Here is a 14,464-nt window from a genome sequence, read left to right as displayed (position 1 = left end):
AACACTAGTGAAAGTGGAAAAAGACATTGATTGATTTGTCACAGATTTGATTTGTTCGTATTAATATCCATTTATTTGGATCCAACCCATTCTAGGAACAGTTAAATATTTCACATTATTATCCTAAGTAAGTGGATTGTAACATCATTCTTTTCTCAATCTCTCACTAATTGCAGTGCTCTAATCACTGAAATCACAAATTCATTTAGGGAATCTTTACCATTTAAAAACTAAGCGTTAATTATGATGAGCACATTCACAGTAAGTATGAGCATTTATCCCATATATATGTATATATGTAATATACGTATATATATATATATAGGGCTTGTTCACTTGCTCCCATCCCATCACTTTCACAGTCACTCAGAAGAACAAAGTCACTTTCACAGAGTCAAATTTCCAATAGAGAAGGAAGAATTTAGCAATGGAGAGGAGACCATCACTTGCCATGGTGTGTGTGGTGTTGGGCCTGTTGATGGGGACCCACCTCTCCATGGCCGACTTCCAGATGTGCTACGGGTCCTGCTTCGTCCTCTGTGTGTTCAAGCCTGGGGAGAACGTCTTCAAGTGCGCTTACCAGTGCTTGAAGGACTGTCTTCTCCCTCCTTCGGCTTCCCCACCGGGCTCCTCGGCCGTCAGCACCCTCAGCGCCGACAGACTGGACGCCAGTTACTTCTGCACGCTCGGGTGCTCTACGTCCATGTGCACTCACTTCAGCACCAAAACTAATCCCGGTATGTTATATATATCTCTCTCCTTTTTCAATATGCTTTCTTTGTCTCGTCTTCGATGAGCTGTAGAGCTTATTCAACGGTAGAGCGGCCATTCCCGTTCGACCGACGTACGTAACGTGGTTCATTTATGAATTTATCTTTATCCTAACGAATGTGTTCTATTTTTTTTTTTTTTTGGGCGTTATAGGTGAAAAGGAAGTGGGTGGCTGTGTGGAGTCCTGCTCGGGGATGTGCTCCAAGCACTGATGATTGATCTTCTTCTTCACCACGTGCTATATATATAGCTGTTCTGGAAGAATTGCTCTATATTTCTCTTTATGTTTGCACTAAATAAATTCAATTTCTATTCGAACAACGAAGAGAGAGAGAAAAACCAAAAGTTGTTCGAGTTCAAATCTTCATGTATTTTTCTTAATCATAATCTAGATGAATGTTATATATATAGATATATATATATCTTTATGTGTGTGCGAGTTCACATTTTAGTGCGTATGCGGAAATGAACGATCGATTCCTGATCTAATTAAGAACGAAATTAAAGAGAGAATACTGTCGATAATCTAATATCATTGCCCAGTGCTTATCGAAAATATTGTCACAGGATGGAAAACCCGAAGAGCCCGTGCGGCCATAAACAGAATAGATATATGAAAGAGATATGCTTGTGTGTCGCGGGTCTGCCTACTAAGGTGGGGGTAGCGATAAAGATCCAAATCAGGTCGAACTGAATGTTTCTGCAAATGATAACCTTAACTGTGATTTTGATTTAATCGATGTGGGAACTGAAAATATATTTCTCGAGCAGTCAAATAATTGACAGGAGATGATTTGGCCTGAGACTTGTTCATCTATCAATCATGTAGAGCTGACCCGTGAAACCTCATATGCCAAGCTCTCGAGAGAATGCCCGTGATGCCTGTCAATCATCGGTATAAGGGAGTTCAATGTCGTTGTAGCTCATTGTTATATGGACCGTATGCTCATGGTGCCACGAGCTTGTCAATGTTCGACGGGCAACCTTGAAACCACTCCACTGATGAAATTTTTCAGGAAGCAGTGAGTGCGGGCATTGGTTGTCATTATAGAGGCGACGAACCGATAAGTCCTGTCGTATAGAGAAGGCGTATACCGTATATTCCCAAAGTCGGTCCAAACTCAGTTGAGGGATAATCCCAAACCGCCACTGCATTTTGGAACACATTGACAGTAGTTTCTTAATGACCAGACAAGACAACCAAGGAAGGATAGAGAAACTCTAGCTCATGAATAAGATGAGCTTAACAATCCATGAAGTATCAACAGGCATGTAAATTTACCGACATAAAATACTCATTCAGTTCCGAAAATTTAATCCTGAAAAGAATGTCAAGCTCAGTTATATAAGTACCGACTCGCTTGTTTACCTTTTCTCTTTCGAACTAAGAGTATTAAATCCTCAAAACCGGACACATTGTAAAGGCGAAGAGACACACCCTAAAGGCTAGAACAACAAAAAGGAGTCGATTACCGACACCTCTCAGTTCCACTACACCAAAGGCCTTGAAGGACTTGGACAACTCTACTCTGAGATACATGTTCCTTTCCTTTATGATGTTAAATAAAGAGGGGCAGCTTAGGTATGCCTCCTTCTACTCTGCCGATGCCTTCGGGGAGTTCTCAGGTGTCTTCAGAGCTTCGCTCCCCTTGCCTTTATGTGCTTCGACTGCCTCCTGGAAACTTTCCACGAAGGTCCCATCTTTGAATTTCAGAGCGAATGTAGAAAGACTGGTCTTCCCTTCGCTAATGCTATTCATGCAAGCAAAAGTTATGCCCTTCTTGTCCATGTTCGTGAGCTTGATTTCAGGATAGAGACTTGCATTCATCACAAGCCGGAGGTTTCCCTTTGTCCTCATGACGAGTCGGGCCTTCTCAGTCCCCGTGGAGGATACATTCACCTTGATTTCACCCTTCCCTCTTTCCTTCCAGTTCCCATCAGTAAACTCAAACAAAACTGAATCAGCTGAGAAAACTACCTTCTCATTCTCCTCTCCAGTCTCAATCACAATCTCTTCCTTAGAGGGAAACCCGGATCCTTCAGCCTTGGGAATTATTGGAGCCCCAGATGACCCGAAGACTGAAGAGCTGCCATTGCCAGTGAGGCCAAAGCTGAATGAAGGCTGGTCAGGTTTGGGTCCAAAAGGAGATGCAGATCCATCCTTCGCGATAGAGCCAAATGAGAATGCGGAACCTGAGAACCCAGTACCAGCAAGGCCGGTGAAGGCATTTTTAGTGCTTGAGAGCTGTTGGAACGAGCTGAATGATGTGCCACCAGAAGCAGAATCACTGTTCTCTTCATCTTTCTTGACTTCACTCTCAGCCTTATCCTCTGTCTCGGTTTTGGGTGCTTCATTCAAATCATCATTCTCACTCTCATCTGCAGCATTCTTCTCTGGAGCAGATTCAGCTTGAGCTGCTTCGATTTCAGTGTCTTGTTCAGCCTCTTTTCCCACTTCGACTTTTTCTGCAGCAGATTCAACCTTTGTCTCTTTGCTTCCACTCTCTGCTCGTTCATTCTCTCTGCCTTCTTCAACTTTCTCCACAGCAGATTCAGTTTGTGGCTCTTGGGCTTTGCTCACTTCAATTTTCTCCACAGCACCCTCATCCTTGCGTGCAGCAGCTTCATTTTCCGACTCCTTAGTTTCACTTTCTGATTGTTCACTTCCTTTGGTTTCAATAGCAGTAGCTTGTCCTTCTTGGGTGAGAGCTGGTTCAGGAGGAGGAACCAAGCGAATTCCAGCGAAGGGATTTTTGGATGGCTGAGCAGCAGCAGCAGCAGTCGCTGGATTGTTATTCCGACGAACTTTGAGAATTCTTCTTGTCGCAAGAACTTCCTCGCTTGCTCTCTTGAAAGTTCCAGACTCTATCTCAGATGTATCCTCCTCCTCTTCAATGTCAAGCTTGTCCCTGTTCAGTTCCCTTCCAGCAGCCCTCTTCTTCGAGGGGGGAAGAGTGTCCTCTGCATCTCCCATTGAAAGATTGGGTTTGACAAATTTCACTTAAGCACCTGAGAAAGGAGAGAGTAATGTCGACATCAAGTTTTAAGAAAAAAAATATGACTAACCCTAGTTATGCATATGACTACGACTAAGATTTGCAGTCCTCATTGACCTTTCTATGAAGCAGTCAATAGCATACGCAGTGGAACAAGCATTTATCATGTTCAAAGCTTACAGAAGACTTCCACATGCAAAGAAATACAAATGAGAGCACAAAACAATTCTCAATTGTTAAATCAAAAGGAAAAGAAAAGGCTTGTCCAGCTCTAAAATCTTTCTCCCTCAAAATAAGCAGGTTCTGAAGTCACAGGAGATGCAAGTAGATGTGAAAAGATATTTCACATAAAAGAATAACTGTCCTGCAAGCATATCACTAAGCACAAGATTTTAAGTTTCTTATCTAGTGTCAATATTATCTCAGGTCACTGTTTCCTATATACTCCGGTGTGAACAAAGCCAAGTGCTTTACAAAAGTAGTTCAAATAATAAATTCATTAAAGCATCTTTGCAGCAATATATTTGTGCAATACTTACTATCCAAAAAAATATATACTTATTTATATATATATATTGGTGCAACCGTTGTCACTTTTTTGTCATATAAAATATGATTTGTGATACGAAGAATACTAGCAACCAGCCACTCATATCTCCTTCTGATAAAATCTTGAATAACAAAGACTATAGAGTGAACGAATAACAAAGATCATCACACCTATACATAAGCAATAGCCATAAAATGCATAAACCAGGTTATGACACACGTACACATCCTACATACATATCCACATCCACATAGACACACATACACGTACACATATGAGAAATTGTGCACATACGCACTAATGCCTACTGATTAAAGACTGGGGGCCGGATCTGGTCTCAGTATCAAGATGGATATCAAGGAAAATCCAAAAATGCAGGAGTGAGAAAGACAAAAGGGCAGATACATGCCTCCCTTGAAAACTTGGCAGGACAAGTTAATGAATCAAAGAGAAACACTACAAATCTGAGCACATTAGGACAAAGAACGAACTGGTAGTATATCAGAACTAAAAGAATGAAACAACTCAAAAAGGACAAATATCATGAACTGAAACATCTAGCAACCAACCTACAGCGGCAGAGTTCGAGAGATGTAGGTATCAGATGTAAGAAATTTTCCCCTCTTTCGAGAGGGTGACAGAGGACAGTGAAAGGAAAATGTCTGCCCTTATAGAGTTGTTCCTAAGAACAAAAGGTCCACTCTTTAATAGAGAGGGTCCACAGGACCAATAAGGAAATTAAAATTACATAAAATTTTGTCGGCAAAAACGACAAGGACAGCGAAGATTTTCTCATGCCGACATAGCAAATAATCCTATTAAAGTAATTATGTAACCAATTTTACATACACAACAATTTATTTAAACCTTGGGGAACTCAAAATTGAATTTTTGAACCGCATCATATAAGCAAATCATCACAAGATAATGGACCATGACACTCCCTCTGCGATGATAACACTATGCACAGGGAAAAGTAAACAATTAAGGAAGCATAGTACAAATTAAATTTGGAGTCCAGAGAGCCCAGAGACAAACAATGTCTGGAGCGTCCAGGCAATTATGAATCTATTTTCTTATTCAAAACGTGTCCATGCTTTTCTTAGGAGAAAATAAAAAAGTCGGCCATTTGCAAGAGTTTTAGCAAACACGAAATTGTCCTGCCCTCAAAACCCCAAAGCACCAACCCCAACCTGAAATATGCATAAAAACCAAACCTACTCGGTAATACCGTTTTTGATAATTAAAATTTTTCAAGAAAGTGTATTAGCCTACCACAACTTACCTGACCAAAATGATAAACAATTACTACTTAGACAATTTATCATTTCCTTACAGCCACTCATCATGTATAACATGCGGTCAGGACAACCACAGGAGCAACTTGACATCAGACCAGGTTTAGGAAATCCCATGAGAAAACCACACTCCAAGAGAGCCAACACACGCGCGCGCGCGCGGTGTATAAATAGCAAAACTTAGAACACAGGTATCTATATGATTCAGAAAGGAAAAAAGCAAAATTTCAACCCTAATCTAGCAGGAACTAACATTTAGTTTAGTATCACCATTGTAGCAGCTATGAGCACTACGAGCAAACAAAATTTTCCCGCAATAGTAAAACTTCAACAGACCGATTTTCGAACATCAGTGAATGATCTCTGCTGAAGAAGCTGAGAGCTGCGGCTTCTTAATCCAATCTACTCTAATGGGATTTTCTTTCCCCCTAAACTCCTAGCATCTTTCATCAGCAACGAAAAAATGCAAGCCAAACCACGACTCAAATCTAATCTAGACGGGTGAAGAGAGCTGTCAAGCTAAAACAAACAGGTAACAGGGAAGCAGCTAAGGGGGACGAAATCCCAATTGTTTCGAAGCTCAATTCCGAACTTAGGGTTCGTCGTCTCCATTACTTCAATCAAATCCATGTTCGACCGACTATGGTTGCGCTGGAAGAGAACTTACCCGAAATAAGGAGAACGAATACACAGAGGCAGCAATCACAGCATGTAATGAAAATGCTTCAACATGTGTTTATGGAAGTAAAGAGTGGAGAAATGGGGATAATATTGGTGACTTACCTGAAGTGGAGGAGGAAGAAGAACAGAACAGGGCAGAGTAGAACTAAAACCCTACTCCGTCCAATAGAGGGAGGGAGAAGGAAGACGGAGAAGAGAGAGAGAGAGAGAGAGAGAGACTAATATGCAATAAGAAGGTTTCTTATTAATGATCATGTAATATATACGAATTAATGCTTTTTTTTTAACCATCAAAAAAAGAATCAATGCCTTTTTTTTCCTTGTAAATTAAATTTATGTGGAATTTATTCGTCGAAAAAAATGTGTGAAATTTTTTTTTTGAAGCATTTTATTATTCGAAAGGACGATGAGTCTATACAAAATTGGTTCCAATTGAATCGTAAGATTCGATCCGCGTGAAATTTTTATTCGTAAGATTCGATCCCGAACACTTATTTAAGATAACGAACATCGAATTATTTAAACCAACTTATGTTCGTAATTTGTGGAAATTTTATTAATAGCATAAAAGGAGCAATGGATTTGAGCTTGCTTTGCATCTTTACTCAAAAGGAGAAGTCTTTATTTTGCCTTGCTTTTCTTGATTAATTAATTAAATTAAGCAGACGTAAAAAAAATAAAGAAATTCGCCATCCAAATTTTTAAAAAATTGAATAATATTACGAAATTCGAGTAGCCTTGCTCTGTAAGGACACGTGTTCTAACTTTCAAGTTTCAATAGTTCCTTCCCATTCTGAATGGGCCTTAGCCCATATGTATTTTGTTAATGGTAAGAAATTCGCCGACGGCCCAAATCTTAATATAACTGTCCATTTTTGAGCCTTGGTGGAGAGAGTATGGCAAGTTTCCATACTCTTCAATGCCTTTTCATTTTTTATTTTAATGATCAATTTTTTTATTCAGCAAAAAAAAAATCTTAAAAACCTAATATTACTGTCCATTTTTGAGCCAAGAAATTCACTAAAGCAGAGCAACCAACAAATAAAGATTGTCAAAAAAGTTGCAGTAATAAGAGGAAACAACACCGAGATTTGAGGATGGCGCAACTAACACTACCAGTAAGTTCTTCACTTTTATTGTTTCATTGCAATAAACTACTACCTTCCATTCATTGTTTGTGTTTGATGAGAATGTCAGCATGAATGTTCTTCGCCTGCAAGGTCCTGCAGAGGCTGAAAGAAGAGAATACAACGACAGGGGCAAAGGTTCAGTTGTCTCTTAATTTGCTACACCATTCATAACAGCACTAACTTTGAAAGATTTTTTTTTTTGCCAGCTAGCTTTCTTGATTGTTCTCTTTACAGCATTCCTAGAGAAGGAAGAAGCTGCTGCATATCCAAAAATTTTTTATTTCAGCTAACCACAACATGTAAGTCAGTTTATAATTTATTCTATCTAATTATTCTCATTTGGCCTCTCTTTGCAGAAACTAACTTCTCACAGAAGCTGAAATAGAAGACAATATCAAGGGCTGATTTTAGTTAAACGTTAAGTGTCTCTTATAAATCGTAATATGTTCTTCATAACATTACCTTAAAATAATTTTTTCGCAGGATTAGTTGATTGTCACCAGCAAATTCTCCATCTTAAAGAAGCAAGACAACACTGATGCCGGAGGCAAAGAGACTTACCTGTAAGGTCTTCACTTTTTTCAATTTTATTGTGTAGCACCGCCTAAAATTTAAGCAATCAACTTATATAACTGTTGTTTTCCCTTGCAGAATTTTGGATACAACTTGGATTTGTATCAGAGCTCAAGCTTTAGGCTGAACAGAGACTTTCCAATAAATTTCATGGAGTTTTTGTCACGGAGTTTCCTGGAAAATTCGAATTCAAGGGTAACAGAAACTTACCAATAGGTTCTTTCTTCCGTAACAATTCCATTCCCTTCTATATTATACACTAAAAGCTATGTCCACATTGCCTTCACTTGCAAATACGAAATCACAGAGAAAATCTTGATGAGAGAGACTAACCCGTAAGTTTTTCACTTCCATTTATTGCATAATTCATACTTTCCGATGAAAACGTGTTCACAGTTTCCTTTTTATGATTATTGTCTTCTTCTCTGCAGAATTTCTGCCCTTTTAGTTTTATTAATATTAGAGCAAAGGCTTACAACTTAAGAAACTTACGAAGAAATTGTCAACTTCAATACTGTAAAATTGAAAAAAAAAATAGTTCATTATTCCCCGAGTATCCGCAAGCAGTTGAAGCATCCTATTTTATAAAATATCTTCTGGTAGATTAGAAGCTAGCTTCCGTTACTGTTATTCTCTTCTATGATGTTTCCAGAGAAGGTCGATGCTGTATCTTCAAATTCTTATCCGACTGACAGAAGAGTGCAAGTCAATAATTAATATATGGTTGTAACTTACTCTTTCAACATCTCTGATATTGCTAAGTTGTTATGGAAGCTGAAAGAATAGAAGATGGAAGCAGCATTGAAAATGAGAGAGACTCAAGTTCTTCCCTTCATGAATTTTATTATTTTATATATTGACTAAAAATATTTTTTTTTGCAGGTATGTCAATCTCTTCTGCAGTGCGTCCATAGAATTTTGAAGTTGAGAGACATTTATCCATAAGTTCTCCACTCCATTACTTAAATTCTTTTGTACTAAGAGAAGCATCTCTCTTATATAAAACATGTACAGCCTTTACAGCAGGACAGAGACTCCTAAGTTTTAACATACACATACTTATTTATAAGTTCTTATATCAGCTCTCCTTCCACGATAAGGATCCAAAGGCTACTTCGCAGTCTGAAAGGTAAATTATAAACGACTTTTTATCCACTTTATGTACAATTAAAGTGATAGTGAAAATATGATGTTACTATATATATGTAAATATTCTTTTTTATCCCTTGACCAAAAAGGAAACATTAACTTCCAGTTTGTACACTAACTTGCAGAGTATCCAATTCATCTTAATAGGAACTTAGAATCCTTTAGAAGAGGTTTTCTGAAGCAGGAGGCCTATTGATGAAGTATATAACATGTTCTTTATTCTGTTAGACATATGTTTGATTTTCTTTTTCCTCCATTCGATGTATTATTACACCGTAGTTAAACCATCCTTATGCAAATATGCCACAAAATATATGTAATTGTCTTTTATTAATTTTAATTTTAATTTTAATTATACGGTGACATTTATCACTGAGCTCTTATATTGGACAATAAAAAAGAGCGACAACAAGATATTACACTAAGAACAAGAGCATGGGGAGGGCAAGCAGGATCAGAAGTTACAGCAGAGAGCAAAGATTGAAGGAGAGAATGCATATTTGGAACAAAGAACAAGGTAAAGAATTTTATATTTCTCATGAAAGATGAGTTCCAATTTCACTACCATGTTTTGCGCATTTAAGATCATAATCTGCGTAAACAGGGTAATCATCATTTGATGTGATGAAGAAATGGGATAGAGCTCATAACTAATTATGCAATTTACCATTTTCCAAAGGTAATATGTGAAATATAAAAAGATTTTCAATCAAATAATACTAATAAGTGCAAGATTGATAAGGAAAAGAGTGGTCTAAGGATAATTTATCGAGTTGCATCAAAACCAAAAATTGTGTCAAAGGTCGTACATTTCTCTCTCTGTGAGCAGTTATATGTGCTATCTCAGTCGAGCAATTTCTAATCTAGAGTACTTATTACTGTTGTGCGGTGAAGGCAGAGTAGGCAAAAAAAACACATTTTAGCAGCAATAGTGGATATGCAGTTTTTACAAAGATCATCATAGCACAACTGACCCTAGCTGCAGAAGCAAAAATCATATGGAAAGGAAAACCAGAGACGTAATGCATCCTTACTGAAGTTTCTTGTATTATCTGCAGAATTACAGAACTCCCGACCATCGATCGGGAAAAAAAAAATCAAGACCAGCAATACTAACCATATAAAGGAAAAATAGAATCGAAAGCGATAATGACAACCTACCAAACTAATCTGAAGTCATGTGCTCTTCGAGCTCCAAACTTCGAAAAGGAGATGGGCCGAGAATCAACAACCCAACCACAAAATTATGGTGGAAGAATAACAATATAAGCCGTGATTACATGCATGCAGAGAAAACAATGGTTAGAAGATGAAAAACGGCTGTCGTTTATTACCAAGGCATCGGCAGTGCAGAGGTTCTTTCACTCACAAAATCCCTGTCAGCGTGATAAATAAGCCGAATGACATAAGTTTGTGCCCCCTTTCGATCCATTTTATATATCGAATAGTGAACTATGCTTTTATGGCCGTTTCTGATTGATATCTACTGTTGGCAAACCATTTTAACGTACCCGGAACTTAATTTTCTCAAATCAAAACGAAAGAAAGAATGTTATTAATTATTAAGATTTCTATTTTATTGTATAGGACATTCTTTGTAATTGAAAAAAAAAATTATTAGGAGATAAAAGAACTACTACATCTACATATAATACTAAAAACTAAGTCGATGTGTCAAGAAGCGCCTCGTAAGATGACGGAGACTTCTCCTCTCGTGATCCTTCGTGTGACTCTAAATAGTTTCAACATTGCGATGCCATCTCACTCCTTGAAATCATAATGACCTGCAATAATGCATTCATTAAATTGCCATATTGAGTCCTCCAAAATGGAAAATCATTCGGATTCACTTGAGACACTTCTAATAAACTTTAATGGCTCTGTTATGTATGCTCCACTAGGTAACAATTTTGAACTCAGGAAACTGTGGACTCCATCTATTGCAAGACGGCAATCACTACGGGGTACTTTTGGTTCGATGAAATAAAATTGATGAATAATATAATAGACAATGATTAGAATTGGAAAGGAATAAAATTGAAATTATGATCAAATTCATTTTGTTTGGCTGGACATAATAGAAAAATGGTGAAAATCGGGAATACATCATAAACAAAATAAAAAGACATATATAACCCTCAAATATTAAAATAATATATAAAATTAATTTTTTTTTAAAAAAAAGAGAAGTCCATGGTGGGTTTGCGTTGGGCTCATGAACCTATCCTGGGAGTCGCGAGCCCTCGATCTCGATGAACCCAAGCTCCCAAGCTTGGGTTTTTAGAGAGAGAAACTCCTTCTCTCTGTACAAGCTTAGGCCTCCTGAGTTTGGGTTCGTCAAGACCTCTGGCTCGTGAACATAGGAGCTTGAGCTCACGAGCCTTGGGTTGCTCAGAAGGTCAGATCTGGGGCTTGCGAGCCATGAGTTCGTGCGGTGGAGTGGTGGCGACGACGGCGACGATGGACGGGCGGCGGAGTAGCAACGACGACAGACGGGCGACGGTGGCAGTGGAGGATATTGTCGGCTTTTCACATCTATTCCTGATGGAGAATAGATATTACCCATGGACATTGGATGAATGGGCATTCCGAATCAATTCTTGATAGGAGGGCAGCCATTCCGGATTCAAATGTTCCCAAACAACGGAATATGTATTCCGCATGGAATACATAGGGAAGGGAATGATTTTTCACCTGAATCAAGCATGCCCTAAGCCTACAAAGGCGAGAAAGTTCCTGTTGAAACCTCTTCAGATTTTCATACTGAGTTATAATACTAGAAAGCATCGAGTGATGAGCCTTTTATCTGTTGTAGCCTCACCGTATATGTTTTCAACTTCTATTTTATTAGATGGGGACAAAACTAGCCACGCTAGATGAAGGACTCAAGTTACAAACCAAGTCGACGACGTACCCGGATGCATGCCGGCTGTACTGACGTATTTTTCCACTAAGATCAAAGGAAAGAATGATTTAAGTTACCAGTCAAGTAGACGATCTTTGAGGAAATGCAAAATTTTTACAACTGCTACATGGCACTATTTTTCAATGATGATCATCGTGGGTACGAAATTTTTTTACCATTACTATCTCTTCGGGACATAAAAGGTATACAATCAGGCATTGTCGAGGAAATTTCAGACAGAAACTCATACATAGCTGCCCACACTTGGGAGATCGACATTGGGATAGGACACGAATTGCATGAATATTATAGATGAATTTGAACTACACATGACGTGTCAATTCTATATTGTTGTATAAAATATTCATATTAAAGTTGGGTCTTATTTAAAGAGCTGCATTTGAATATGTTGAAAGCTCTATTAAAAAATTATAATAAATAAAGAAAATAAAAGAATGTCTCATCTTCTCTTAACATTTGTTACGACTCCATTCAAGATATCAACTATCAACTATTATGTTTTATATATGCTAAATTAAATAATACTAAAAGAGAAAACGATTATTCCCAATAATTCTAGTCCGTGTATATGCACGAGCCTGTCATCTAGTTTACATAATGATGGCTTACTGGCTCACTGTAACATAATTTACAGATTATAACTAAACTCTCCGTCTGTATGCATATATATTCCTTCAGCATCAGCTCCCAATCAAGAATAAAGCAGTAATAAAACAGACCCCCCAATAGTCCACGGCATGTTTCATAAATTCCTCAGCCATTTCCAACTGCACCAAAATCAAATATATCTAGTCAGTAATTTAATTAAAAAATATAAAAGTTAAAAATCCATGATTGGGTTGGTTGGAGTGTTGTGAATAGAGTTCTATCCATTAAAAGAGAGAATGATTAATAAAATGTTAAATAACTCTTTAAGTATGCTGGAAGAAAAAAAGTGAATGACTTATCCTAAAGAGCATCACGCCTCGTCATGCACTTTGGGAATAGAAAGTGAAATAACATTGCCCCTGTCCAAGTCTCCACGCATAACCTAAGTCTTATTCTTGACCAAACTGAGAATTAATGTTATCCCAAAAGGCTAAAAGTTTGAATTAATACTTATAAAACTAAAACCTTTTAAAAAGTTCGAACGATGTAATAACAATGCTCACTTAAATTCTTTAATACTTAATTAGAAAAGGAGGGGTCACATCCGGCTGGGGACTCCCCGCCAACCACTGCCCCCTCGGATGTGGTAGCTAGCCAGACTCCGACGACTAGTAACAAACTCCATATCGGTTAAGAGAGTTTTCTAAAACTATTTCCGAACCAAGAAAGTTTTAGCTAGAACAAATAATTATATATCCATGTTCAACTTATATTTCCTCTATATCCAAGGAAATATATAGTAATATACTATATTTTAAGCCGTGTTTCATATCTACTGTTGAAAATTGAAATGATCAGAAGCAAGTTTACTCACCTTGGTATATTAATTAGGGATTAATGAAGCATCGGGAACTTAGTTTTATCTCCGATCAATTAAAGCTAGCGATAATATTATTTGAGAAAACAACCAGTGGATGACCCGTGTGTTATTTAAAATTAAAGCAGATCAACTGAGTAACCCGGATTTTGATGACACTTTAGAATACGTAATCACCAGAGGCAATTTGGATTTTAACAATGGCTTCAATCTGTTCCTCCCATTCTGCTCGATTGCCTCCATTCTCTTCGGTACGTAGCCTACAGAGGTAGTTAGACAAGCAGATTAATATACTTAAAAAAAACACACGTGAAAATATTATTGTTTACATATTACCAAAAGATTTCTATCGAACAAATTAATCAATAACTCTCTTCTGCTTTGATCTGTCCAAATGATTAGATACAACCGCGCTGGCTTTGATTGGCAAGATATCTCAAGATTCCCAACATGTACATAGGACGGCAAATGGAACATTGTGGTGATCTGAAATAGTGACATGACAATATAACTCAGCAAAGAGAAATTCTCTATGACCCCAATTTGGCACATGAAACCTCAGAAAACATAGGAGAATAAAAGGAAAATACAGAAGCTAGGCAAAAGAGGGATGGGGAGCATCATACCTCACCACCAACATGATAACTCAGCCTCCAAGAAGAGTTTCGCCAGCCCAGGTTCCAACGCTCACGCATTCAGGTCACCACAATGTTCCATCTAGACCATATTATGTACAGTACACAGGATGGTCCAAATGGAACCGGTTGCGACCTGAAACCGTGGCAGCATCACTCAACGAAACTAATATACGACCCAATTTTGATGCATGCAACCTCAAAAAAGAGATGAAAAACATTTAACATCTTGTCCGTTTCTGAAAGCCTCAACGAGATTTATATATATTATTATAAATATATATCTACGA

The 14,464-nt window shown here is 37.9% G+C and overlaps 2 protein-coding genes and 1 long non-coding RNA gene across 4 annotated transcripts; 1 reads left to right on the top strand and 2 right to left on the bottom strand.

Moving 5' to 3' along the window:
• Window positions 1-334: 334 nt before the first annotated feature.
• LOC116201735 (thionin-like protein 2) lies at window positions 335-1,181 on the top strand. The gene is made up of 2 exons (XM_031533140.1): window positions 335-737; window positions 925-1,181. Exons 1-2 carry the CDS (start codon window positions 428-430, stop codon window positions 981-983), a joined length of 369 nt encoding a protein of 122 aa, XP_031389000.1. The 5' UTR covers window positions 335-427; the 3' UTR covers window positions 984-1,181.
• An 846-nt stretch (window positions 1,182-2,027) lies between these two features.
• LOC116201713 (nuclear pore complex protein NUP50A-like) lies at window positions 2,028-6,554 on the bottom strand. Of its 2 annotated transcripts, none has more exons than XM_031533094.1 (2): window positions 6,399-6,554; window positions 2,028-3,780 (listed from the first exon to the last, which is right to left on the bottom strand). In XM_031533094.1, exon 2 carries the CDS (start codon window positions 3,743-3,745, stop codon window positions 2,366-2,368), a length of 1,380 nt encoding a protein of 459 aa, XP_031388954.1. In that variant the 5' UTR covers window positions 3,746-3,780; window positions 6,399-6,554; the 3' UTR covers window positions 2,028-2,365. The 2 variants fall into 2 exon arrangements, with proteins under 2 accessions (XP_031388954.1, XP_031388955.1); XM_031533095.1 differs by having other exon boundaries at window positions 6,283-6,511.
• Window positions 6,555-10,048: 3,494 nt separating this feature from the next.
• Window positions 10,049-10,514, bottom strand: LOC116201752. The gene is made up of 2 exons (XR_004155942.1): window positions 10,310-10,514; window positions 10,049-10,216 (listed from the first exon to the last, which is right to left on the bottom strand). It is a non-coding gene; the product is annotated as an uncharacterized LOC116201752 (long non-coding RNA).
• Between the last annotated feature and the right edge of the window lie 3,950 nt (window positions 10,515-14,464).

The sequence above is a fragment of the Punica granatum genome, chromosome 3 (assembly GCF_007655135.1).
Source record: "Punica granatum isolate Tunisia-2019 chromosome 3, ASM765513v2, whole genome shotgun sequence".
In the NCBI taxonomy this organism is placed as follows: Eukaryota; Viridiplantae; Streptophyta; class Magnoliopsida; order Myrtales; family Lythraceae; genus Punica; species Punica granatum.
This window is presented reverse-complemented; position numbering and strand designations above follow the sequence as displayed.

Coding starts and splice junctions, on each gene's coding strand:
- LOC116201735 (XM_031533140.1), top strand. CDS start 428: ATGGAGAGGAGACCATCACTTGCCATGGTGTGTGTGGTGTTGGGCCTG. Junction 738..924: donor CAGCACCAAAACTAATCCCG/GTATGTTATATA, acceptor TGGGCGTTATAG/GTGAAAAGGAAGTGGGTGGC.
- LOC116201713 (XM_031533094.1), bottom strand. CDS start 3,745: ATGGGAGATGCAGAGGACACTCTTCCCCCCTCGAAGAAGAGGGCTGCT.